This window comes from Pungitius pungitius, chromosome 16 (assembly GCF_949316345.1).
Source record: "Pungitius pungitius chromosome 16, fPunPun2.1, whole genome shotgun sequence".
Taxonomy (NCBI): Eukaryota; Metazoa; Chordata; class Actinopteri; order Perciformes; family Gasterosteidae; genus Pungitius; species Pungitius pungitius.
In genome coordinates this window covers 1,460,065-1,484,745 of record NC_084915.1, presented here as the reverse complement: position 1 = coordinate 1,484,745, position 24,681 = coordinate 1,460,065, and the positions used below count along the sequence as shown (strand labels likewise).

The 24,681-nt window shown below is 44.1% G+C and overlaps 1 protein-coding gene across 4 annotated transcripts in view; it reads right to left on the bottom strand.

Moving 5' to 3' along the window:
- robo3 (roundabout, axon guidance receptor, homolog 3 (Drosophila)) overlaps nt 1-24,681 on the bottom strand; it is a 117,425-nt gene that overhangs the window by 51,518 nt on the left and 41,226 nt on the right. The window contains exon 1 of one of the 4 annotated variants that reach the window (XM_037467297.2): nt 11,735-12,364. The exons of the other annotated variants lie outside the window; for them this stretch is intronic. Within the exon in view, the coding sequence (XP_037323194.2) occupies nt 11,735-11,798 (64 nt within the window). The 5' untranslated portion in view covers nt 11,799-12,364. Of the gene's footprint in view, nt 1-11,734; nt 12,365-24,681 lie in introns of those variants that run through there. 4 annotated transcript variants of the gene reach the window in all.

Genomic DNA, 24,681 nt, shown 5'->3' with positions numbered 1-24,681 from the left:
TGTGTTTGTCGGAAGACGAAGCAAACTGCCTAAATGTATAGTGCCTTCCGTAAGGTGTGGTGCTTGTTTTCAACATTGGACCTAAGGTGTTTGGGACGTCTTAATGCTGCAGCATTCCAAAGAAGTTTGGCTAATTGTGGCTTGTAACTTCATGGAATTAGTTAGGGAAGGTCCTTTGACTGCAGAGTCATGCTGCACCTGTGCAAAAAACAAAGTCAATAAAGACATCTAGTTTGGTAACATAATGTTACACCTTTACAACCAGCCCAGTTCATCTTGTCCCAACCTCCCTAACAATTATTTTGGCTAAATCTTGTAGTAAAGGGGGACTCCATAATAATGCCCATGTTTTAGATGGGCAGGTATCCCCATACTTTTGCGCCATTAAATACACTTTATATTTGGTATTGGGTTTTATCTGACACTATATACATATGAAAGGAATATGGTGCCACAACTGCTCAGGCAGAGGAAGAGAAAGAAGGAGGAGGCTGTAACCCTCAAACATCCAGAAGGTCACCAAAATAGCGAGATGTTTCCTGTGTTCTTCCTCTCCTATGAAAAGGTAGCTGACAATGTGCCAAGAGCATAAGTATAAAAGTGTAATCAGGTACAACATCAAGAGAGAGGGGCGTAATGGGTCTTGCCACAGGTGCACGAATGAGGAGGGGGTTCAAAAGGTTTAGTCTTTAAAGCAGTAAAAATACCTGCTTCAAAGTGACAATTCCCCAGTGATTTGTCACTTTGCGGGGGTCAAAAACGGAGGTTCTTGTGGCTTAAGGGAATGTAGAGTACCATCTGATGGCCCTGCTCTCGATGCAATTACATTCACCAAGACAGAGACTTGGAACACTAAAAAAGGAGGACCTGAGGTTGAGGCTTTAAATTTGCATCTAGTTGCAGTCTGCAGCTTTGTTCATGTCTGAGGCTTGGATACCAGACATAAACCAAGCTGCCCAATGGGATTACATACACCGTGTACATTTTTCACTGCCATTAATGGGAAACATAGTACATTTTCTCTCTTTGTGCTTTCTTTTTGAAACTGGGATTTTCATCTCATCAAAATCTTCAAAACTGAAACTGAAATAGATTCACAAACTTATTTTTGTAGTAAGCATATACAGTACATGCTTTTATATGTCAAGACATGTAAAGCATGTATTGACATTTTGAGTTACAGTACATTAAAGCAGCTGGCTCTCTGTACTAAGTGGTTGGAGCTCATAGTGTTGAATGTTAATAGTGACTAAGTCCTCAAGGATGAACAATAACAGACACCTGGCACCCTCCCACTGGGCTATATTTAGAAAGTCTAATGCTATCTATATTCAATAAAGGTCAGTTTCTAGAATTCTATAATGTAAGGCTACTCGATTAAACATTCGATGTGATACATTTATAAAAACGACAATGAAAGAGTCAGAACATTCTATTCAATAGCTTTAACAATACAATCTTTTATTAAGGCCGAACTGAGTGTGTGGTCGCAGGGTAATGGGGGGGGGGCAGAGCTTTTAAGAGCTGACTCGTAAATTTTACAGGCCAAGGTTCCTGGTTGGAACAAGCCATGTGGAAATGTAAACCGAAGGCTTTAAAAGAAAAAAAGACCATGCAGCATGTTAACGGAGCTAAATGCCATCAAGAGGAAACACACCAGCTCTTAGATCGTTCACATTAACTTACACTTAATGAAATGATCGCTTTGCTAATTTCCAAAGACGATGAGACACCTTCTAAATTGACACTCATATTATCGTCTTGATGAGGATGTTCTTGTGGGAAACTGCAGGCTGCACATTAGTGTGAGTGCTATGGTACAGCTCTGCATGTTGATAGAAACCAACTGCGCTGCCACACAACTTAAGGACATTGGACTTCCTAAGCTGCATCATATTTACCAGCTACAGAGCTCCCAGTGAATGTGTAGACGGATCTATCGCATTAGGCCGGGGCCGGAAATAAGGAACTCGCATCAGAAAAAATGGACAGCTGGATTTTAAAGAGCTCGACTGGAGCAGAGTGTCTCCCTCCCTAATAGGGAGGTCTGGACCCTCTAAGGACCTGTTAGCTCCTGGAGGTGGTGTACTACAGCAGGATGGCAGCAGCTCTTAAAGCTATATGGGAGCTAACGAAACCACAGGGACGCAGTCAGTGGGTTTGACAGGTATGGAGAGTGATATAAGATGGTTAACTTTGCCAAAGAGATGTGTGATGTGCCTGGTGGCCTTGTATCCGATAACAGCCGGTCAGTCAAAAATAGTTGTTTCCATTCAATTAGCAATCACAATTGCACCAAAGTGAAAAAAAATGAATAAGCGTGTTTCCATTAACTGTTTTTTAGCAGGACTTTTGCTACAGTGTAGTTTCTTCTGAAGGCGTTTCTATAGGCTGCACATGACTGCGTTCTGACAGGAAACAGAGAAGAAGAAGGAGAGAAGTTGTGTCTATTGCTCGATTTGTCCATGTCTCATACCGTCTGGAGACAAAGACAAATTACAGCCTTTATAGTTCTCACATCCAAGCCCAAATGAATGCCGATAGGAGACATAATGCCAGCAATGGAAAAAAGGGGGGCCTTGTTTCCAGAGGGGAATGTGAAGTATCTGTAGTGACAAAAAAACAAAAAAACGTGACTTTCACCTGTAGAGTAAATATATGGATGATTAAACCAGCAGAGAAAAAATGAACCCAGCAGGGATGCTGTGTCCAAACGGACTCAGAGAGGCTCGTGTGGTCCACTGTCTATAGATTCCATGAACATGTGGAGACCAAAGCATACACACAGTGGATTACTGACTTTTCCAACCTCAAAAAACTATTCCAGCCTTATTTTATTTGGAGAGGAGAGAGGGTGACGGAGAAAAATACCAAGCTGAAAAATGCAACTATAAAGTTGTCCAAACTCCTGCTGCAATGTCCTTTCTTGTTTGGAGGATGGCAGAGTGCAGGGGGGGGGGGGGGGGGGGGGAGAACAAGCCGCTCAGTTGACTTATGCTGAAATAAATCTAAGGACCACGACTAGAGATCTACAGTGGATTACGCCACCCCAACCCCCCCCCCACCCCTACTCTGCCAACTCCTCAGCTCTATTTGACCAGCACAGACAAATGGGCTTTCATTCCTAAGCAGATTTACTTTGTCTGAAAATGCAGAAACACGAGAAAATCAGCAAGCAGATCACATACATCACTGGAACTGGAAAGTTTAAAACTCAAAGTCCTAAAATAGAAAGATCTTTTTTTCTTCCATTTGCATGCATCCAAAGTTCCCGTGATTGACAGAGTGATGAGCATGCAGCCTCTCCTGGCAACAATTCTGCTCCAATTATGCAGAAATAATCCCTTGCTAAGAAGTCAGGGGTCAAAAGAGAGACTGTCAACTTGCCTGCAGCGTGTGATTAGAGAGCTGCTGTCGGCACAAGAACCCCCAACAGTTAAGCAATAAAAAAGGAAAGAATGAGGCTCAAAACAAAGATGGAGAAGTGAACAACTTGCAAGTTGGGCGGGAGTTTTGAGGATGGAGCTTTGAAAAGTTCACCCTGAAGTAATTTTACTCTGCAACTCAACTCATTATATGAATAAGCTTAAATAAACTTGCGATGAAATTGTCAGGCCTTTGAGCAGTTGAAAATGTCTTGATCTTGAGGTCAACGAGGTCAACGAAACATGACCAACTGTTACGTTCCCACCTAGGTTGGAACTCGTTTTACAGGTGGGGAACGTAAACACCTGTGCTGGCGCCCCCTGTATAATCAGCAGTGGACAGTGAAGTAGTGTGGAGGGGGGTGCAGCTGAAACAAATGAGTCCTGACACGTAAAATTTGTGTTTGGTCACCGTGGGACATTTAGTAGGTGACACAAACAAACAACAACAAAACAAAATGTACACACATAACCAAATCAGGGAGGAGAAGGGGATTGTGGGGATTGGGGTCAAAGTAAGGAATCAAACAAAAGGTCCCTTTTGTTCTACACCCCTTTCACTGCCTAACACAATCTATCCCTAACCAGCTCACCTCTCTATTGCAAAAACTACAGGGGTGACCCCACCCAGCTAACTTAGTGTGTGTAACAAAGGTTTACCTACGTGATGGAAAATGTACACCCATGGGCAGAACTACCTACCCCTTCTCCAGAACTGAGGTAGAGTACCATTGGGTCTCACTCGACCAGATCCCAAACAAAACAATCTCAGCCAGGCCATACAACAAAACACAGCCTCTCCTTTCTCTTTCTCTCCCCCTCTCTTCCTCAACCAGGCTGGTTATATGGGCCACCAGCTCGTTAGCTGATTGCTCCCCAGGTTTTATACGGCCACGCCTCCTCGCCAACAGCCAACCAGCACTGCACACCTGTAAGCCATGACAAAAAACAAAACACTTCCCCCACTCACAGTTAAAGGCAGAGACACAAAACATGGGGACATGTAACACCAACCGAACGGTTTGTGCACCAGTCGGTTAGTCTGGGTGAGGCTTTGAGCAGGGCCTCAAAACTCATCACTCTGTGGTGAGTTACAGTGAGAAAAGAAAGATTAAGCCCTGCTCTGGCTTTGCAACTCATATTAAGGCTAAGCTGAGCTAACCCTCACACTGCATTCAAGATATCCACCCTCCCACCCAATTCTACTCTGAAAAAGACAGACATAGCTGTTAACGGCAAGTAAAAGTCTTTTAAGCCGAACTTTCAGTACAATAAACCCAGTGAGCAGACTGAGATTATCATCTTTAGAGAAGGGACGGGTTAGATGAAGATCAAAGACCATCCAACAACCTTCCCATCCCCATCTCCTCCTCATCTGCAATTCTTTTTAACAGGCTGGATTCCCTCTCAAGAATATGTTGTTTTTACAGCTTTGTTGCAGTCCTCCTCCTCCTCCTCCTCCGCCTCCTCTTCCTCCTCTCGATTGCCACCATAGCCACAGGAATTGATTTGCAAATGTGCATTCATAGTTAAATTGGCAGCAGCAAGGGAGGCAGGCTGGAGCGGCTTTCTCCACAGCCTCCCACTCTTTGACCCTGTGGGGAAAACAAAATGAGGCCCTCGCATGAGAATGCACAGTGCCGGCCATAAAGAGTCGATCTCCTTAATTGAGGCTGTGTTGATGCTAAGCATCTAAGTCGCCGGGGTCGACTGTGTGAAAGGAAATTGGGCGTTTTCATTGTGTCTTTCTTTGGGCCGTGAACGGATTCACGAGTAAGGGCTGGTGCTTCTTTTTTGTTGCTGCCATGTTAAGGTACGTTCACACCAAAAGCAAAAGCCAACCAATTTTTGTAACTCTTTACTTGCGTGGGTTTAATCGCCTGCTATTCGTGGTTAATTTGCATCGCTTCCTTCCATTGTTTGTGATTCGACATCCGCAGCAATACAGGCGGAGCATCACAATGCTGATTGGCTTTCGCAAGACCGCGTGGGGAAAAATGAATAGCCATATTGGAAATATTTCAACATGTGCATCATTCACGCTGCCGGTTTAAAATCGGAGTCGTTTGCAACCAAAATGCATCTGTGCACCGACTTTGCATGGAATCTACTTGCCGGAACAATTTGCTACATTTCGCTTTTAGTGTGAATGCAGCATTAGAAGGGGGGGGGGGGGGGGGTTCATGGAAATTGAGAGACCCAAACTTCCACATCGACTTAAAGAATTGCCTCCTGCTTCATGCTGCCATGAGTTGTGGCTGAGTGTGTGGTCGGGTTGACAGAGCAGAACCCGCTCGCTGTTTAGAGAGAGAAAACAGGGCCGTCTTTTCTGGAAAAAAAGGGGCTTCTAGATTTGAGACTTGATTGATTTAGGGATTAACTTCCTTGTATTAATGTTTCAACTGTCAAGTAGCACATTTCTGCATGAATACTCGCATCATATGTCAATGTGTATGATGGAGAGGATGGGTAGCTAAAGTATTCCAACCATTCCGAGAACTTTGAATGCAACTTTTTACAAAAAGTAGTCCTGAGGACATGAATACAAGCAGTCCAGCATCCTTCAAGTCATCGCACAGCCTGCCCAGAGTCGTTAGTCTGAGTTCCAGTCGCCTCCAGTAACAAGCGTTCATTTTCTTTCGGACATGGCTTGGAACAGCAGAGCAGCAACTGCATGTAGTGACTGGACTCTCAATGTTGTTCTCTGTGATGAGAAGAGACAAGAGGACGTAGAGGAGAAATGTGGCAGTAGTGTTCCTTCACAAGGGAGCAAACATGTCGGAGGACACGTTTGAACTCATAAATAGTATCTCCTGGATGCTGATGACGTCATTTGTTCTCATCAGTCCATTACGGTTGAGCAGTGTGTGCTCTCTCTCTCTCCTGCTTCAGGGAGGACTGGCTCCACAGTTGTTGGAGAAGGCCATTGGCTTCTTGTCCCACAGCAGCGTATTTCAAGTACAGCTGTGACCGCCTAGTCACACACACACACACACACACACACACACAAACACACACACACACTGGCTGGCTGCTATCTGTTCTAATCCATCTCAGCGGGGAGGAAGGGCTCGAGTCAGGGACAACCCAAGTCCAAAACTCAGAAGAAAAACAATCAAGGTACGTTTAAGAAATGAAGAAGGGGGTTGTAAGTGAGCTCATTGATGAATGCTGAAACAATCTACTTTATTATTATTATTATTATTATTAAATTGACAGCAACTAATCAGTTCTGAGATGGAGACAACTTCTCTGTGCTCTTTTTAGTTGGATGAATTACTACAGTGCTCTCATATAGGGTCTGCCAATGAGGGTTGCCATTAGCAACCAGCTGTTTTTCCTTTGGTTGCCATCAGTAGCAACTCATTTTTGACGTGTGAAGAAATAGTGATAACAAAATGTAGTATGTAGCCTTAAATGAATGTTTCCTTAATAGTATTGAAAGGCCACAAGTTACTCATATGCACTAAGTCGTTAGACGGTGAGGTGTGAAGTTCTTCTCACCGATCAACATCACACACAAGTGCAGACACTGATTAAACTGAAAAAGAACTAGATGGACCAGAACAAAAAATGAGCGGGGAAGTGATGTGAGGTCTTTGAGTCTTTGAGCTGAACTGAAAATTATGCCGCAAAGCTTGTACGACCTGTCTGTGTTTTCATTACCAATCTGACATACAACTGCATAGTGTGCCTTTACTTTTCATACCAAGCCAACGATATTTGGGAGACCCAAAGTTGTTGCCCTTTTTAAAGCCAACAGGTGAAGATGGTCCACTCTGGCACTGTACCTGAAGACAGCATGATAGGAATCACCTATTTAAAAGTTTGATAGCATTACAGTGACAAAAAAAGAGAACCAACGGAAGGCATTTGGAGGAATATAGCTTTAAAAGTCTACTTGAGTTGGGAAGTGGCGAAAGTGATGTATAAGAGGGTTCAAGGATTCAAACCCAGCTGCCAAATCACTGAGCTGCACAACCAGAGGACTCTAATTGCCTCGTCGGCCCAGTCAGATTTCTTTAATGAGCCTTTAACCTTCAGGACATCACACAAGACTGCACATTGACTACCAAACTGTGGTCGACTCCCTTCTACTGTATCAACACTGCATCACCAAATGACAAGTCTCCAGCGGAAATCACTTCTCAGAGAGAAGTTTTAAAGTGAAAGAATCCTCGCCACCTGTCAGAGTTGCTCCTCTGCACATCACCTCAATGCACCGTCGTTGAAAAGCCTTCCCTTATCTGAAGGCTCTATCCTCACATCCAGCTGTGGAGTACCAGGCTCTCACCTATATACCCTATATACGTGATGACTGACAGCGGCAGCTATGCGTTCTGACACAACAGCTCTGTTGTGCTTCCAACTACACGCCAGAAACATCTATGGGTGATAAAAAAATGGCGCAAGATTCCATGTCCGGTCATGCTAGATAAAGAGCATGTGCTTCAGTTAGAGGTGGTCCAACTCTAAAGATTGACTGAAGAGGTCCGTGTGTGTGAAGTCCTGAAGAATCACTCGCACTACAGGAGCAGAGTTATTGGGATTATTGTACTAATCACTCACCAATTTAAAGAAATGACAACAAAAAAGGACTAGTTTCCCCCAGGGATTGAAGGGGGACATGGCCCCCATTCTCTTCAAAATCCTATGCTCTTGTTTGATTCATTCCCTGATGTCAACAACAATGTTGAGCCATGTACTACACCAAAGGCTCTTCCCATGCAGCAGCATATGACGAGTGGGGAGGAGATCCCATTTTTCATCACTTGCATTTCTGTGGTAAACCAAAAATTCAGCTATTTGATTGAAAAACCCCACAGGACCGAAACACAATGCAGATTTTGGAGCTTTCTTTTGGCGCCTGAGCAGATTGAAATACTTTTTTTTTACACTACTCCGATGACTTTGCCCGGGCAGAAGGTTTTATTTATTTAAGTTGGTATTTTCCCCCACCATCTGCAGTCTGAGGTGGGCCCCTCAGGTAGCATTGTGTCAGGCCCCATGGGCGGTACCACCGCAGACATTTACGGAGAGGGACTAGCTGACTTGACCTGTCAACGCTAGCTGCTAAATAAAGTCTTCCTCTGATGAGCGATGGAGGGATCGGTGAGGAGTAATGGCCCTGGGTGGCGGGAATGTGCACAGTACGTATCAGAGCACTTCAATCACTTTACAGATAGAAAGTGACATGCTCTTTTGCATTTTGCTTCGGCCCAGTACACCAATAACAAATAATGCACTACGTCATCCAGCTGCTGTGTAATGAACATTTGGGCACGTGAAACTCTATTATCAAGGGGATACATAATGAGTGACTGCTCAGTGACAACTAAAGGCACAAGCGTTTTGATCAGTCAGCTCGAAATTTAGCAAATTGGTGGGGGAGACTAAGCTTCAAACGTCAATTGCAGCGCATGATTAGCGCTGCTGATTCTGTGGAGACAGGAGGAGGCGGTTTGGAGAGGCATCATTGATTCGGAGCAAACCGAGGCCGACTCGTGCCTCTACCTTCCAGGAGAGGCAGCGCGCTCGTCGTTCATCGCAGCCAAACCTGCTGAGCCATTGACGGGCTAATTGATCCGTAAGGAACAGATGGGCGGGCCGGTGGGGGGGGGGGGGGGAGTGGGTGCTAGCCCTCAGACACACAGACCACAGAGTTTTTCCTGTGTGATTCTTTCCACTGACAAAGTATTGAAAAAAGCTCACATGTCGTCAGTTTGCAATAGGCTGAGCTCAATACTTGTTAAACTGCGCTAATCACCACAATGCTGAGACCAGTACAAGGTAGCTTTGCTATCTTTTACCAACGTTCCTAATAGAGATGTCGCTACAGGGTCAATCCCCTCAGTCAATGTACACCAAATGAAAGTGTTGATGCCACTTGCACTTTATAGCACGGACTGTGCAGAGAAATTAAAAGGTTTTCTTACCTTTAACTTGATCCAATCTGTTTATTATTGTGTACTGAAGTTACCATCCAGGGTAAATCTACTCAAATAAAAATGATCAACTAAATATTCACCTTCATTCATACAATATTGAAAAAACAGCATAAAAAGCTACGCAAGCCTCACGCAGTCTGCAAGGCTGTGATTGGTCTGCTAACTACATCCTTTCTGGTTTCATAACACAATCCCGCTATTATTGAAACAAAGATTTTTTACGAGAGAAAGGATCAGATGGAAGAGAAGGAAGAAATCCTTAAATATGAGCCCTTATGCAACCCGTCATTGGAGGGAGATCTCCGCCAACGCTGGCGATGAAAAGCAGCAGTGGCGACGCAGGGCGCAAAAAAAGTCTCTGACATGTAAATAAACAATACAACTGTGCGTAAAGACGCAGAAGCAAGCCTTAAGCAGTAATGTGAAATGTGCAATAAGTAACTGAACCAACCAGAAATGAATCACAGACAATTTTCTTTGGGATATCTAACTATGCAGATACTTCAAGCTGTCCATGTTTTGACTCATCCTTTAAGCAATATTTATAGCAAGAAATGCCAAATTATATTTTCTGACATTGGACTGCACGTCAGAAAAATAAAAGACCAGGTCTCTGGGTCCAGGTCCTCCAAATACGGGTCTCTGGGTCCAGACCCTTCAGATACGGGTCTCTGGGTCCAGGCCCTAAACATACGGGTCTCTGGGTCCAGGTCCTCCAAATACAAGTCTCTGGGTCCAGGCCCTAAATATACGGGTCTCTGGGTCCAGGTCCTCCAAATACAAGTCTCTGGGTCCAGGCCCTAAATGTACGGGTACCTGGCTCCAGGCCCTCCAAATATGGGCCTCTGAGCCTAGGTCCTTCAACGGTACAGCTGACCAGGCGGAAGGGGGTTTAATATGTTTAAGGCAAACAAGGTACACTATTTCAGGGGGGGGGGGGGGGGGGGGGGACCCTGTTATGAGATAGTTGGGCAGCCAATCCTAAACAAAGCATCGCAATTTCGTTGTGTACATCTCTCACTGAAATAAAGTTCCCTCCCGTCTTTTAATCGTTGTAGCTCTGGATATCAACGTGACACTAATGCATTTTCAAAAAGTAAAAGAAGAAAAACAGTCAGTGCACGGTTTTTGCTCAAGTGAAAGTAAGACGCTTCAATCCAGCCTGTGTTGTCCCAGAGGAGCGTCTGGAGTCAGTGAAGGAGCACTCTCACAGATGCTGTGAGTTGTTATGCTCTGGGTCCATGGCCAATGTTTACAGCATTGTAAAAGAGAAAGGGGATCTTCAGCATTGGGTCCAGGCCCGACGACACCATGCTGTCACAAACTAGAACAGCCCACTTGTGTAGGAGAGTGATGCTTTGTGCGTCACAGGCGGGTGGTGTTTCTGTGTAGGTGCGTGGGACGAAGGGCCTGCTGGTCACCAACTGCCAGTCGTGCCTCATTGATTGATGTGGAGTCGGCCTACAAGTAGTCTCCCTGAGGGTGCAGTTCTAGCTTTCTGCCCATAGTTTAGTTTGAGGGGAGCTGAAAGCAGATCTTTTTATTTAAAAAATGAGCAATTAAACAAGGCCCATATGCTGCTTGGTGTAGGACTCGTGTAAATTGGGATTTAGAGGAGGCTGTACTCAAGGAAACGGCCCCTTTATCCAGCATCACTTTGTGTGTTATCCAGATCTACACAACACCATGCTGGTGTTTATACCTATACCTTGTTGTTTAACATTTAAAACGTAGCATCTGGCAAAGCCTTTTATCCATCATAGTAGAAAGAAAAGAAAAAAGGAAATCATTAATTTGTCAGCATCACCATCCACAGAGGGGAACTCAACCCTCCCAACCCTGCCTTGCTCATTTACAGTATGCAGCAGGAAGAGGGGACACAGGCTCCATCGCCCCATTTCTCTCCCACAAATGCACTGTGCTGAGGACAGGTCTTCCCTTAATGGGCCTGATAATAGAGACAAACGAGCGGCTAGACAACAGAGCAGCGTTGCGTTTCTGTGGGGACCAGATGCTGGTGTGAATCCACGGTCCCTTGGGCTGGACGCAGAGTAAAGCTGCACATGGGCCACTCATGTGTCCACTGCCTTAAGTGGCCTTTAAAATGACATCATCCAGGGGGATTATAACTCACTGACACTTACATGGGTTCCATGCAGAAATGCAAACAAAGGTGGGCACAAAATAGTGCCATAGGTAAAATGACGTGAAATCGATTTCTTGTTGTATGTTTATATATTTGACTGGGCTTCGGATCCCTGGGGAGTCAGAGCGACTTGGTGGGAGCCGAGGATATGGAGCGTAAGCTCCATCTGTGCAAACATAACCCAAAAACAACCAGCCATGCCAATTTCCACTCACCATATGCCAAAGTTGTGAGTACGCATAAAACCAGTAGGGGAACCGAAGTGTGGCGATACTCCATTATCCACTCAGATGTGTCATAGGCAGCTACGGTGGATCCCGGACTGGCTGTCCAGCAGCGGTGATGATATATCCAAAGAGACGCGCTGATGGATGACTTCCAGCCTACGGGATGGAAACGGCATCAAGCTCCACGCGCAGCATCTCTGCCGCTGCACAAAGAAAGCGCCGCTTCAAGCCGGGGAACTTGTTTGGACCGCTGCGAAAAGTGGGCGGATGGTCCGTGGAAAGTAAGCCGCCGGTGATGAGAGGAGAGGCGGCTGTGAGTGGCAGGCGGCGCTCGCTCGGTGGGTCAGTCTGTCGGTCGGTCTGCGTTCCCCCTCCCGTCCCGTCCCCACGCTAACGTCACTCAGGAGAAACACTCACGAGCAGCCCCGCTGAGTGGACAGGTCTGCAGGTGCGCGAGGTGCTGCCGCTGAGAGCCACTGTGAACTTTGTTAAACACGAAGCTCCACTTCTTCTTTCCGTGCGTGTCCGCTGCGTGCCCGCTGCGCGCCCCCGCTCCACTCCTCCTGCTCCGCTACTAGGAATGAACTCCCCCGGCCTCATCCAACACAGCGCGCTGCAGGAGCCCACACATACTGTGGTAAAGACGCATGGAGCAGGAGTGGTGGTTTCCGGTACCGCTTTCAAAATAAAAGTGCGATCAAATAACGCGTTTCCATGCGTAAACAACGTCCTACTATTTATACAAAACTTAAACACGATCGTTTGAATCCCAAGGCAATCACTATCACATTGTTTTTTATTCCAGAATTATTATTTATTTCCAGAATAATATACATGTTTTCCAAAAACATGTTGCCGTATGATATAATTTACTTCTTTATTTCAATTTGGCTACATGTCTACAGCCCCTTATGGTTAACTTGGTTGAATGCCATCTTGGTTATAATGAATTTTATGTTTACTTCTTTTAAATGCTGTAAAATGGTTCAATGACATTAAAGAGAAGGACCACTATATCTACCATCATAGGCTATAGCAGCATCCTGCATATATGAATAATTTGGAGTAAGAATACTAATACTTTCCGGTAAATGTTCCCAAAGTCCTTTTTTAATTCCACTTAGATTAAATCTGTTTAGGAACAGCCTAATTGAGTTGAAGTCACACTATTTAATGTGGTGCAAAGAGAGAAGATAAAAACATTTATCTCAGAGCAATAATCTAACCGCAGAGGCATAAGTTATGTTGGCAGCAATATGAATCCAAATGCAAATGACTCCTTACACTTGAAAGACCTTTGACCATGCCAACTGTGGTGCTATGTTTACAAATCAGCCAACGGAAATCACTCAGGCACCGGGAGACACAGACAAACCCTGCACACCGTTGCGAAATGTCAGTATTTATCTCAGCCCGGGCTTTGCCTGCACTTAATGGAAAGCGAAAAACAATATTATTTGTGCCAGGAGATAGAGCAAACTGCAGCCAATGAGACTTGACATATAAAGGGCCACGCTTCTGCTATGAAGGCATACAGAGTGATTGGGTAGAGTACTGTTAAGCTGAATAAATATTAGGGGTCAGACAGACCTAGTAAACAGCTCTTGACATTTATAGAAATGCTTTGGATGGTGGTCTGCATCAAGGGGTGCATACTGAGCTGAGATTTGGCACATTCGGTCTCACACGGCTCCTGACATTGGGCTCAAAAGGAATGATTCACCAAAGCCTCAAAGCCTGTTGTACAAACACTGCTTTCGGGGTTCACCGTGCAGGGTTTACACACCCCTGATATTTCTCTCATGTTTTATGCATGTACATGTTTAATTTAATTGTAGAAACTGATTAATTGCGCATCGCTCTGTGATTGAATAAAACATGAAGAGGCCCTCCACTAACCGCATTTTCGTTCGCCTGTGACTGATGCCGCTACCACGGTGTCTTCGTCAAACGTTTGGTGAAGCTGTCAGTGGAATCAAGCACTCCATGAATTTAGACTAATTATCCACATTAGGTGCTGAATTACAGCGACAGCCCATCATAGGGGTTTGGTGCCACACTGCAGCTGAGCCATAGATCATAGAATTATGCTTTCTCCACACACAAAGGCTTTTTTTTCAAGAGGTGATTTTTTTGCTATTCATTTAAACGTATTGCAAAGGCCTTCAGCTTTCAGGAAATGCAGTATTACAGCATTTCCTGGCAGCGCTATGAAAAGACAACCTCCTCTTTGATCTATGGAGTCTAATTAGTCTGAAAGGCTTGGGCGGTCAGTGACTTTTCATTTTACGTAGCTCATCTTTTACACATCAATGTTAAATTGATGTGTAAAAAAAAAAGTAAAAATGCTAGAATTTACAAACAGTAAATTGTAGGAGTTGGAAGATCAATCCTTGTGTTCTTTGCATAACACAGTGGGTGAATAAACTAATGACCATAATGGAATTGAGACCATGATGTATGCCTGACCTCTAGATTGGGTCTTTGTTTTGGCAGGTGTGCTGCCACTACCAGCGATTGCATTATTCCACGCCGTGAACGGTTGATTAAATGCTTCTATCAAGAGTCCACCTTTTCCTTACAAATCAAATATAAAAGCCAAGGAGCTAAAGTGGGCTGCTCATGAACACCTCCATTTGCATGGCAGCTCCCAAAAAGCTGAAAGAAAACTGAGTGATCACAGAGGTGTTATTCATTTTAAGGGTTATATTCTTTTACTGCATAGGGACTTCGGTGCTATATGATTGGCTTCTTCGTCATCATATTTTTTGACGCAAGAGGGTGGAGCTTACTAAAAATAAATGTTAAATTCAACATGTTCAGGCAACCAAAGGTTTCCAAAAAGGTATGTTGCTATACAGAAGCCTAAAGCCTATATGGAAACACTTGCATTAATCTAGTTTACCTTGTATGATCTAGAGTGATTTCAAGAGAATTCAAGAGGTAATTTTGCTGGCTTACAATTACAACTGATAAAGTTGAGTCAGGGGAATAAAAGTCCCCCTGCTATGTGTGCGCCCATGGCTGTTGATGACAAAGATTAGCTTTCTGTGAATTTGATGGAGTAAATGTGCACGATTAACTTGGCAAATACTTCCTTTTAGCACGAACCATGAACTCTTATTTTCACCTGAAGCCCATCTGTGTTCAACAGTGAATGCTTGTCTTTAAGGTACCTTTGCAATCTCCAAATGGCAGACAGTGATGGAGTGTTTATACCGAGGTTATAACCATTGCAACATTGGCTTGAGGCAGAAAATATCAAGATAGCATCAACAGCATACTGTGCATTGAGCATAACGTATGTCCCTATATCTGATGATGCCTTAGTGGATAGATAATAACTCATTAGGACTGCTGCTTATAATCTTGGTTGGCTGAACTATTACTGTTATCTATCTATATATATATATATATATATATATATATATATATATATATATATATATATATATATATATATATATATATATATTTATATATATATGATGATGAAAGCGATATAATATAAAACATGACCACTATTACCTAGGAAGGCCATTGAATGCATATCACCAGAATCTACTCCCCCACCCCAGCCATCATTACTAGTAATGAGACCCCCATATGTCTGCACCTTTTTTTGACCCATAGCTAGTAATAGGAGGACAGGCCCTCTAAGAGGCTCCAGTGAATGGATTCTATTATAGATTAATTGATTAAGCGGGTGGCGCTGCGTGATGACAATATATCTCTTTATTGATCTGTCTTTCAATGGGATTGGCTGTTACCCATCCTCCCTGAGGGATGAAGAGAGGAGAAGGGACGGGGGGGAAGTAAGAGCCAGAGGGGCCAAGGAGAAGGTAAAGCAGATCTTTTTGAGGAGGAAATAATTTCCTGTTTCTGGCTTCCCTCAGTTTGGACCCAGTCCCACAATATGAAACATGAACAGGCTGCATTCAGGCTGCAGTTCTCATCATCTTGTTTCTCCCCATGTTTCCTCACACTCTCTCCTCTGGTCTAATTATATAAGGATCTACCTCTCTAGCTCCCCCCTTCCTTACCGAGAACTCTTTGTCTTTTCCTTTGCTCCATAATGAGGGGCCCTCTATTCATTCCGGGGCTCTGAAGCAAGACTCACCCTCTGTCCCCTTGCACCCGCCACCTCCACCTCCACTACGCTTTCTGCAAATCTGCAAAATTGATACGGGCTTATGAAGACCGAGTGGGTAGGGCGCCATGGTGAGGAGGGCAGATGGGAGTGTCAAAGGAAACATTAACCCCTTGTCTATCTTCCAGGGTTTTAACTATTCAACTGGTTTCATACACTGATTGTATTTTGTAATGAGCAGCAATTACATTTGGCAGGCACACTGTAAGCTCCATGGATTTCTCTCTGAACACAGCAGTTGAGTGGGTTGCCAATAATAGAAATGTAAGGGGGCTGAGTTGGGTGAGGAAAATGGTTATTTTCAATGTCTTACCACAATTTAACATTTTATATCTTGGCTGTCTTTTGACTTCCTTGCAAAAGAAGGGCTTGGAGGGATCCTGAATGTGTTTTCAATGGTCCTGGGTCCGAAGAGCTTAAGGGCACCTTTGGAATACATTACAGCAATGGTGTCACTCTACAATCTGACTTATTAGTTCATTTGTGTTTCGTTAGTAAGACGTTTTAAATCTGTCATCTCTGTGTGTTGATGACGCCACCAAACAAAGACAAACAGCTCTGATGAGGACAGAAATTCTCCTCAACAAACAACTGCATTGTTTGTTACTCTTAAAAGTCTCATTATGTCATTTTTCTTGACTTGTTATATCATCCTGTGGCTGTCCGGTGTTTTCCGCATGTTGTCATGTGACTTTTGGTAAACATTTTAGCATCAAATTTCTGCTTCCTCAAGCCATTCCAAAGACATATTTTCACATATTCCGACAGAGGTCTCTGCATAATGCCGCTGCTGAGTCAATAACTTAGATGGTGGTTGACGAGCATAAAGGTTTGGAAGCTAAGCAATGTAGCGCTGTCACCACGTTTTAAATCCCAAAGTAACAAAATGACACAGCAAACTAACTGATGGATGGAGCTGTGGAGCAGAAATAAAGAACGGTCCTACTGACAAGGATCCAAAGCTGCAATGTTGCTCTTATCAGAGCCACCAAACTGCATTTATAAAATATGTATTTTCAACCTTGCAGAACACCGGAATCTACGCATGACCCCACTTCAAATAATCAGGGCTAACCTTTTCAGTTTCACCCTTTTAAACTTTGACTTGACTCAGCTAGTGTTAGCTATCAAGTGAACGATTAGCCTGCTGGTATTTGGTATTTGAAAACCTCCAATGGGCCCGTCTTTTATAACAACCTATTTTCACGTTTGCCTCACTAAGGATAATTCCTCCAAAGAAAAACAAATGTCACTGTCGAATTGTAAACCAAGCAGTGCAGGTGAGTGCAGTGACAGCAGCTCTAACAAATACCAGATTGTTAAAGCTCAGGTTTTGTTGAAACTATGATAGCGAGGCGTTGAATCAACGACAGAGCGACAGGTCTAAATTGTCTCTGTCTCATCCTTGGAGAATATAGTCTTCACTGAGGCAGTGTTTGGTGAATGCCTGTTGGATTGCAAGCATGTCATGTTACTGTGTCCTGCCCCTCTGGCAGAAATAGCCTTCTTCTCGGGCTCCAAGTGGTGTCAGGACAGAGGGTCAGAGTACCCCACCGGCTGCTCTGTAATTTAGCTTCCTCTGCTTCCCCGCCCCGCAGAGTTCCCATACGTTCCTTTCCTCAAAGATGAAATGACTCTCCCAATTCTCCCAGTCTGCTCTGGGGAGGAGGGGCGGCGGCGGTAATTACGTCTCACACACACACACACACACACACTCACACAGGCACACATACACACACACTCTCGCTGACAAAGCTGCCGGGGAACCAGAACAAAATTGTTTCTCGCCTCTCTCTCACCTGGCATTAAGAGGCAGCCCTGGCCTTTCACACAGGTTATTACAGTGTGTGACAGGAGCCATTCAAGCCTAGCGGTTAGTTGGCCTCCCTGAGATGCCTAATTTTCTGTAAGAAAAATGCTACTGGCAAAAGTGGAAAGAAAAGACATGACTAGTTGACGCATTCTCCAGCTGATGAAGCCATTATGATCATTCTGTTTGGATCTGCAGCAGAATTTCGCCGCATGTGGAAAGGCATGGTGAAGGCTTATGAAATCCAAAGAAAAGGAGAGCATCTGTGGGATTGGAAGAGAGATAGCAGAGCGATATTGCATACCCGTTTCCTCATATCTACTTCCAGGAGGCAATTATCACACACACACACACACACACAGACATGCCAATCAGACAATGCCATGTATTCCACCATTGCAAACGCCAGAAGCTTTTGTCTCGTACATTCGACCCCATCTCATCACCTGCTGAGCGGTAAGCTAATATTCCGTTATTACTTTAGCGCTGTTATGTGCAACATAGCCCAATGTATTTTCCAGGACAGAGCTGCTATGCCTTGCCAATAAGGACAGTGACATCACCATGAATATACAAAGCAAACTACTTTGTTTTACTGAAAATGGATCTAAGAAAGGAAAATAATAGATTTTAATTGGAGATAACAGTAAATGGTGAAATTCTGATCTTCCAGAATTTACCTTCTGATATACCAGCAATTGTTTGTTTATATAAATATGACCTTTACATTTAACCAGCTACAAAATTCACATTCAGGAAAGCATGTCTGGTTTTTACCTTTACATTTGTTTAAGCCCACCAACTGTTATTGCCATGTCAAAGATGATCTTTGTTGATTTGTTCTCATAGTAATTGTGGTTAGAATTTCAAGGCAACACCGTTTTTCTTGTTTTAAAAAGCTCATGCATTATGCACTGTGAATGTAGTGTGAAGGTCAGTGAAGATCTTGAGCTTTTGTAGGTTTCTCTCCAATCAGTATTTCCACTTAGATGCATTAAGAAAATGTGACAAATAAAAGAAAAAAAAAGCTTTTATTAAAAGCCTTTATTTTCTCATTACAGTCAAACTCCATGACTTTTTTCTCTGTGTTTGATCGAAAGATTGATAGAAGCCTCTTTAAGGTACCAGACTCTGGCCCACCCCTCATGGTTCCAGCCCACTCCAGCATGTGGTCCATTTGCACGTCGATGTATTTTATTGGACAAACCACGTTGACAACGAGGTCCTTATTATTAGGCTTTTTAACACCTTTACGGCTCAGGAGCTTTTCAGGAGCTCTGCACAATGGTACATCTCAGCCAATCCGACCAGGCACTCCTCATCTACCAGTTTAATGGACATGGTCCTGCTGTCAGTATGGCCAGTAATGGGTGAAGTGCTTCGATCGGTCGGAAAAACAGAAGAGCTAGATACAAGTAAAGTCCTTTTACCTTTTGTGTAAGATCTGTCTAGCCCTCGTTCAAATGCCTGCCTAATATTACCTGCTATTAATATTAAATATCATATTTAATCAGATATTTTTCAAACTGATCATCTGTGTGAATGTAAGCTATTGGCCTGTGACACGGGTATTGGGTGACGTCCAGTTTTTATACACAGTCTATATGATGCCATAATGATAACAATTCTAAAACAGGTTTTTGGAAGCAATAATAAATGTGTAGAATACACCCTGCCATCAGAAAACATGTCTCATGAGAGTTTCACCTTAAGAAGCAATGAAAATCCTTCTCATATCGTAATGGGTAATGAATTCACATAGTTGTTACTTGCTTGCTGTAATATTCGAGTGAGATTGAAGGTGTTGTTTGAGCCTTGCTTCTTTTCCTTTAGATGATTCTTACAGTCCAGTCAACAAACGACACACCAATTATGGATAGACCGGATAAAGCTACACTTTAATGAAGAGAGACAACTTTATGACCTAATTAGCTGAAATGAAACCTGTGAAAAAACCTTGAGCTTTGTGCCTATAGAAGCTCTTCTACAGCTCTGGACTGGATAAGCCTTCAAGGTGCCCCAAGGAGCTGTCTCTGTTTAGATGGAGCTCCATTCCATGCCTTTCGGCTCTCTCCATCATAACAGCCCTCCCTTGGTCTGCCGTGTAAAGAGTCCAGTCAAAAGAGGCACTGGCTTTCCTCCTCGACCCTCTTCATGAACTGTCAGGGTCAAGCCTCACCACCTCGAAGGGGAAAATGTGAGATGATGGGTGGAAGCCATGTCCAAACACTTGCAGAGGTCGTGGAGAGCAGTGTGAAACATTCCACTGGGCTTAGTTACCTCTAAGAGGGAGAGGGAGGGGGGAGATACCTGCGGCCAAAGTTACTGTGTCATGTCATTGAGAGTAAGAGAACTAAACCCACCTTGACAGCCTTGGTAAACAGTAAGAATAGTGAGAACATTCTTCAACCATGACCGATTTGGAGCCGTATCAGGTGCTTGGACAGAGCGCTGCAGGGATGATGCATTTTTGTAAGCCAACCAGGAAGGTAGCCTCATGCTGGTTGCTTCAACAAAAGCTCAAGTGGAATCAGGATTTTTGTGAGACAATCTTAGGGGCAAAGAAATGTTGATTCTTACAGATTTTGCTCCGTTAAATGAAAAGGAAAACGCACATGTTACATGTCCCCATGTTTTGTGTCTCTGCCTTTAACTGTGAGTGGGGGTAGTGTTTTGTTTTTTGTCATGGTTTACAGGTGTGCAGTGCTGGTTGGCTGTTGGCGAGGAGGCGTGGCTGTATAAAACCTGGGGAGCAATCAGCTAACGAGCTGGTGGCCCATATAACCAGCCTCGTTGAGGAACAGAGAAAGAGAACGAGAAAGGAGAGGCTGTGTTTTGTTGTATGGCCTGGCTGACATTGTTTTGTGTGGGATCTGGTCGAGTGAGACCCAATGGTACTCTACCTCAGTTCTGGAGAAGGGGTAGGTAGTTCAGCCCATGGGTGTACATTTTCCATCACGTAGGTAAACCTTTGTTACACACACTAAGTTAGCTGGGTGGGGTCACCCCTGTACTTTTTGCAATAGAGAGGTGAGCTGGTTAGGGATAGATTGTGTTAGGCAGGGAAAGGGGTGTAGAGCAAAAGGGACCTTTTGTTTATTTCCTTGCTTTGACCCCAATCCCCACAATCCCCTTCTCCTCCCTGATTTGGTTATGTGTGTACATTTTGTTTTGTTGTTGTTTGTTTGTGTCACCTACTAAATGTCCCACGGGGACCAAACACAAAGTTTTACGTGTAAGGACTCATTTGTTTCAGCTGCACCCCCCCTCCACACTACTTCAATGTCCACTGCTGATTATACAGGGGGCGCCAGCACAGGTTTTTACGTTCCCCACCTGTAAAACGAGTTCCAACCTAGGTGGGAACGTAACAGGGGTATAAAGGAGCCATATTAGAGTCTCATGACTTCATGGCACTTCCACCAAACTAAAGGACTAGTGTTCTAGTAAGTTAGTTTAGTCATCTCATTGAGACTCGTTATAGCAACCCCCTTTTTAATGACCAGAGCGGTATTTTGTGACTTTTGCTAACCTCCGAACAATTCTTTAAAATTTCAGCTTGTGCTAAAAGACCTTATTTCAGGCATCCAATCAACAACAAAAATTCATTAACTTTTCATTAACATGGAATGCACTGAGGTATTTTCAAGTTTAAGGACCTGCTCTGGCAGCAATCTATCGACCTGAAACTGAGGACACAAAGCTACCATTTGCATTTGAGTTAAACCATCCCATGTGATACTACTCAACCAATCGAGTCTTTGCATTCCAGGCCGGATGATGTTATCGTCTCAATACTGTGGACAGACACGAAAGATAGCGGCAAATTACAAATAAAAATGCGGTAGGAAGAAAAGTAAGATCCACAATGGATGGACTGGTTTCTGTTCATGCTTCCCACTGCAGCATTAAACCAGTGTCTCATATGCTCTAAACCCATGATGCATTCAGGCCCAGGGTTAAAATCCTGGCAGGAAAAACTAGATCTTAGTTAATTGAGCAGACCATAAACACACACATACACACACACACACACACACGCACCCACACACACACTGTCTTATCCCTTTCATCAGTTCCTCACTTCAGCCTTTCCCTCCCCATCACCCCCCGCCCCCCCCCCCCATTGTCAGAGATGGCTTTATCCCTGTAAATGCAAGGACATTACTTGTATGTAGGCTAGGTAGCGCTGCAAAGCCCTGCATAGATGATTTTGGTTTTCTCTTCCTTGGCAGGGTAGAAATCAAAATCCCTTGTTCCCTGAAAATCACTGCTGGATTACAGCGGCCGAGCTGTCAGAGCTACCCCTAGCCAATCTGGATTAATGACCTGTGCGAGTGTCACAGAAAAACAAGAGAGAGACACCATGCGTAGTTCTGTTTTCATTATAAATGTCCATCTGAGAGTGTGTATCCTATCCCACCACCTCCTCTCCCTTCATCCCACGCCTCATCATCATCTATTCCTGCCTTTGTCTACCACGCTTCCTAATGATGACAGGAATGGCCGGGCTCCCAGAGAGCCAGGTTCCCACTTTAATGTCTCCTTGCCTTACTCCCTTGCTCTCGGCTCAGGTTTCTCCCCAGCCCTGCCCTCTGATTTACAATGTCCCTGGTGGCTGACGAGGGGGGGGGGAGACAAGGCTGGAAGAAGAAAAAGAGGGGGATTCATTGTTCTCCTTCTCTCTCCGCTGTCTCTTTTTGTTTATAGCACCTCCCGCCTGACCGGGGACATGGCACGACCCCAGGGAGAACGTGCAGCACGCTAGTACCCTGGTGACGGGGGCTCCCGAGGCAAGACCCGGCAGAGTGATGTGAGTCTCTGGTAGATCACAAGACAATAGTCCCCCCTGCCCATCACTGTGGGGGAGTCAGCTGGGTTGAAGTTTTGTTGAATGAGAGCTATCACAGGATTGCACCCAAGGTCAGACCAGGAGGGGTGAATAATGGATGTATTTGGGAGTCGAAAACGGGGAGTGGCAGGTTTGCCGCATTAGAGTGTAACAATGAGTGTTGACACCGTCATCTGACATTGTCACTCAGGGAGCTGCACATGTTTTTTATTGTTCTCCAATATTGCTGATGGAAAACAGCCACCCGGATGCCTCGATAATGCAGACCGGACAATTTGAAGGACAGAGAAGGGATTACTGTGACCGCTTCTCTTTACCATCTGTTTGTTCCATATGTGTGGGATGTATTGTGCTGATCTGTTTTTGTATAAGAAATACGGTAAAAATGGAGTTCACAAGAGGTAACTAATGACTAGTTGACATTCCACAGGCCAAACAGATAAAGGTCAAATCGGTATTCGATCTGTGCGTACAAGCCAGCGAACCATCTAAATGTGCAAATCAATGCATCAAAGGCATGCCAAATATCTGGACAGGTTTGGGCTGCTCTCCAGGACCAACAGTCAGTGAAAAACAGGCGTAAAGGGGAAAGTGGTGGTGGTGGAGTCGCCTGTAGCAGCGTGTGCTGTGTTTTGCATTTGCCACATGGACCATAATTGGTTACCATCGGCGCCCCCCCTCTCCGCCGACCACACCGGCGCCTATGATTTTACCATCTGGCCCAAACCTAAAATGAGTTTGATACCCTGGCATAGATAATAAGGCAGTGGATCTTCACTGTACATCCTGGTGAGATGCATGCATTAATGGACCAAATATCACATCGCAATCCATTGAAAATGATCTAGACGTTTTGCTCAAACTAAAATTATAAACATTCTGGGGCTTATTAGGAAAAGCCTTTAGTCAAATTGTTATGTGGGTCGTGCGTGTCTGTACAGAATGCCAATTCATCCAGGAGATGTTGAGGCATTGCAGTTTGGACCCATCTACAGACCAGCCTTGCTGTTCCTTTTTAGTAAAAACACATGTCCTGAACAGCTGCTATTAAAAGGTATGTCTATGCAGCACAGCAGCTCTGACTCAGCAACTCATGTCAAGACACGGTGCCAAAAACAGCTAATGCAGGTAATGACCTACTTGCCGCTGTTAAACAGACTGTGTTATAGGCTGGAAGAGCATGAACACCTGTTTGACTGACTTTTAGAGCAGGTGGACAGGCCAAAGAGCAAAAAAAGGCTAACGTCGGTCAGGAAGCAGTTTGTAGAGGTGAACCAGGTGCTGCGTGCCACATAGGAAGTAGCTTAGAAAAAGCACCCTCAATAAACACAACACCCGATATGAATCAACCCTACAGCTGTTGGGGCCACTGGTGTTGCACATTTCTTACAGTCCATTACCTCTTCCCGAGTCCTGTGGCGGTGGTCACAACACTGTTTACACATTCAGTCTGTGTTCGTGAGGGCAAACAGGGTTCATCAGAGCAGCAGAGAGAATTTCGGCTCCACATCAATATTTAAAGCAATTTTATGATTCAAAGCATCATTTGGACACTGTTAAATGTAAAACCATTCTCTGTGTTCTAAACACCAATGGTGGTAAAGAGCTTCCAATAGAAAGCGCATGTGCCCATCTATTTATTTAGTTCCTCATCAAGTCTGGTTAACATTTATAAGGCAGAACGCATGCTGAGTTTGAAAATCTGCATCCTCTAAACTTACTTCATGACTTTTATCCACTTGTGTGCCATGGGCTGTGCCCAATTTTCATTGTTGAAAATACAATGTTGATTATGACACTTATCACTGACACTTATGAGAATAAAACCTTACTATGATCAAGGCTGGTAAGCACTGTTAGATACTGTAAGATACTAATGGAAGGACAAGAAACATTTGGTGTGCATCATCCTCGCCGGCTAGGAACACAACAACATCATAAGCGGTTTATCATTAGACAAGTGGATGCACACAAAGATAATATACGTTAATATGAAAAAGTTAAATTGGTTCAAGCATGGAGCAAAAGAAAGAGAAGGTTTGACTGACAGCGTGCAGGGATTCCCATCCTTATTGTTGCTACATTTCACTGTGGATAAAGGATGTAAAGATGGAATAACAGCG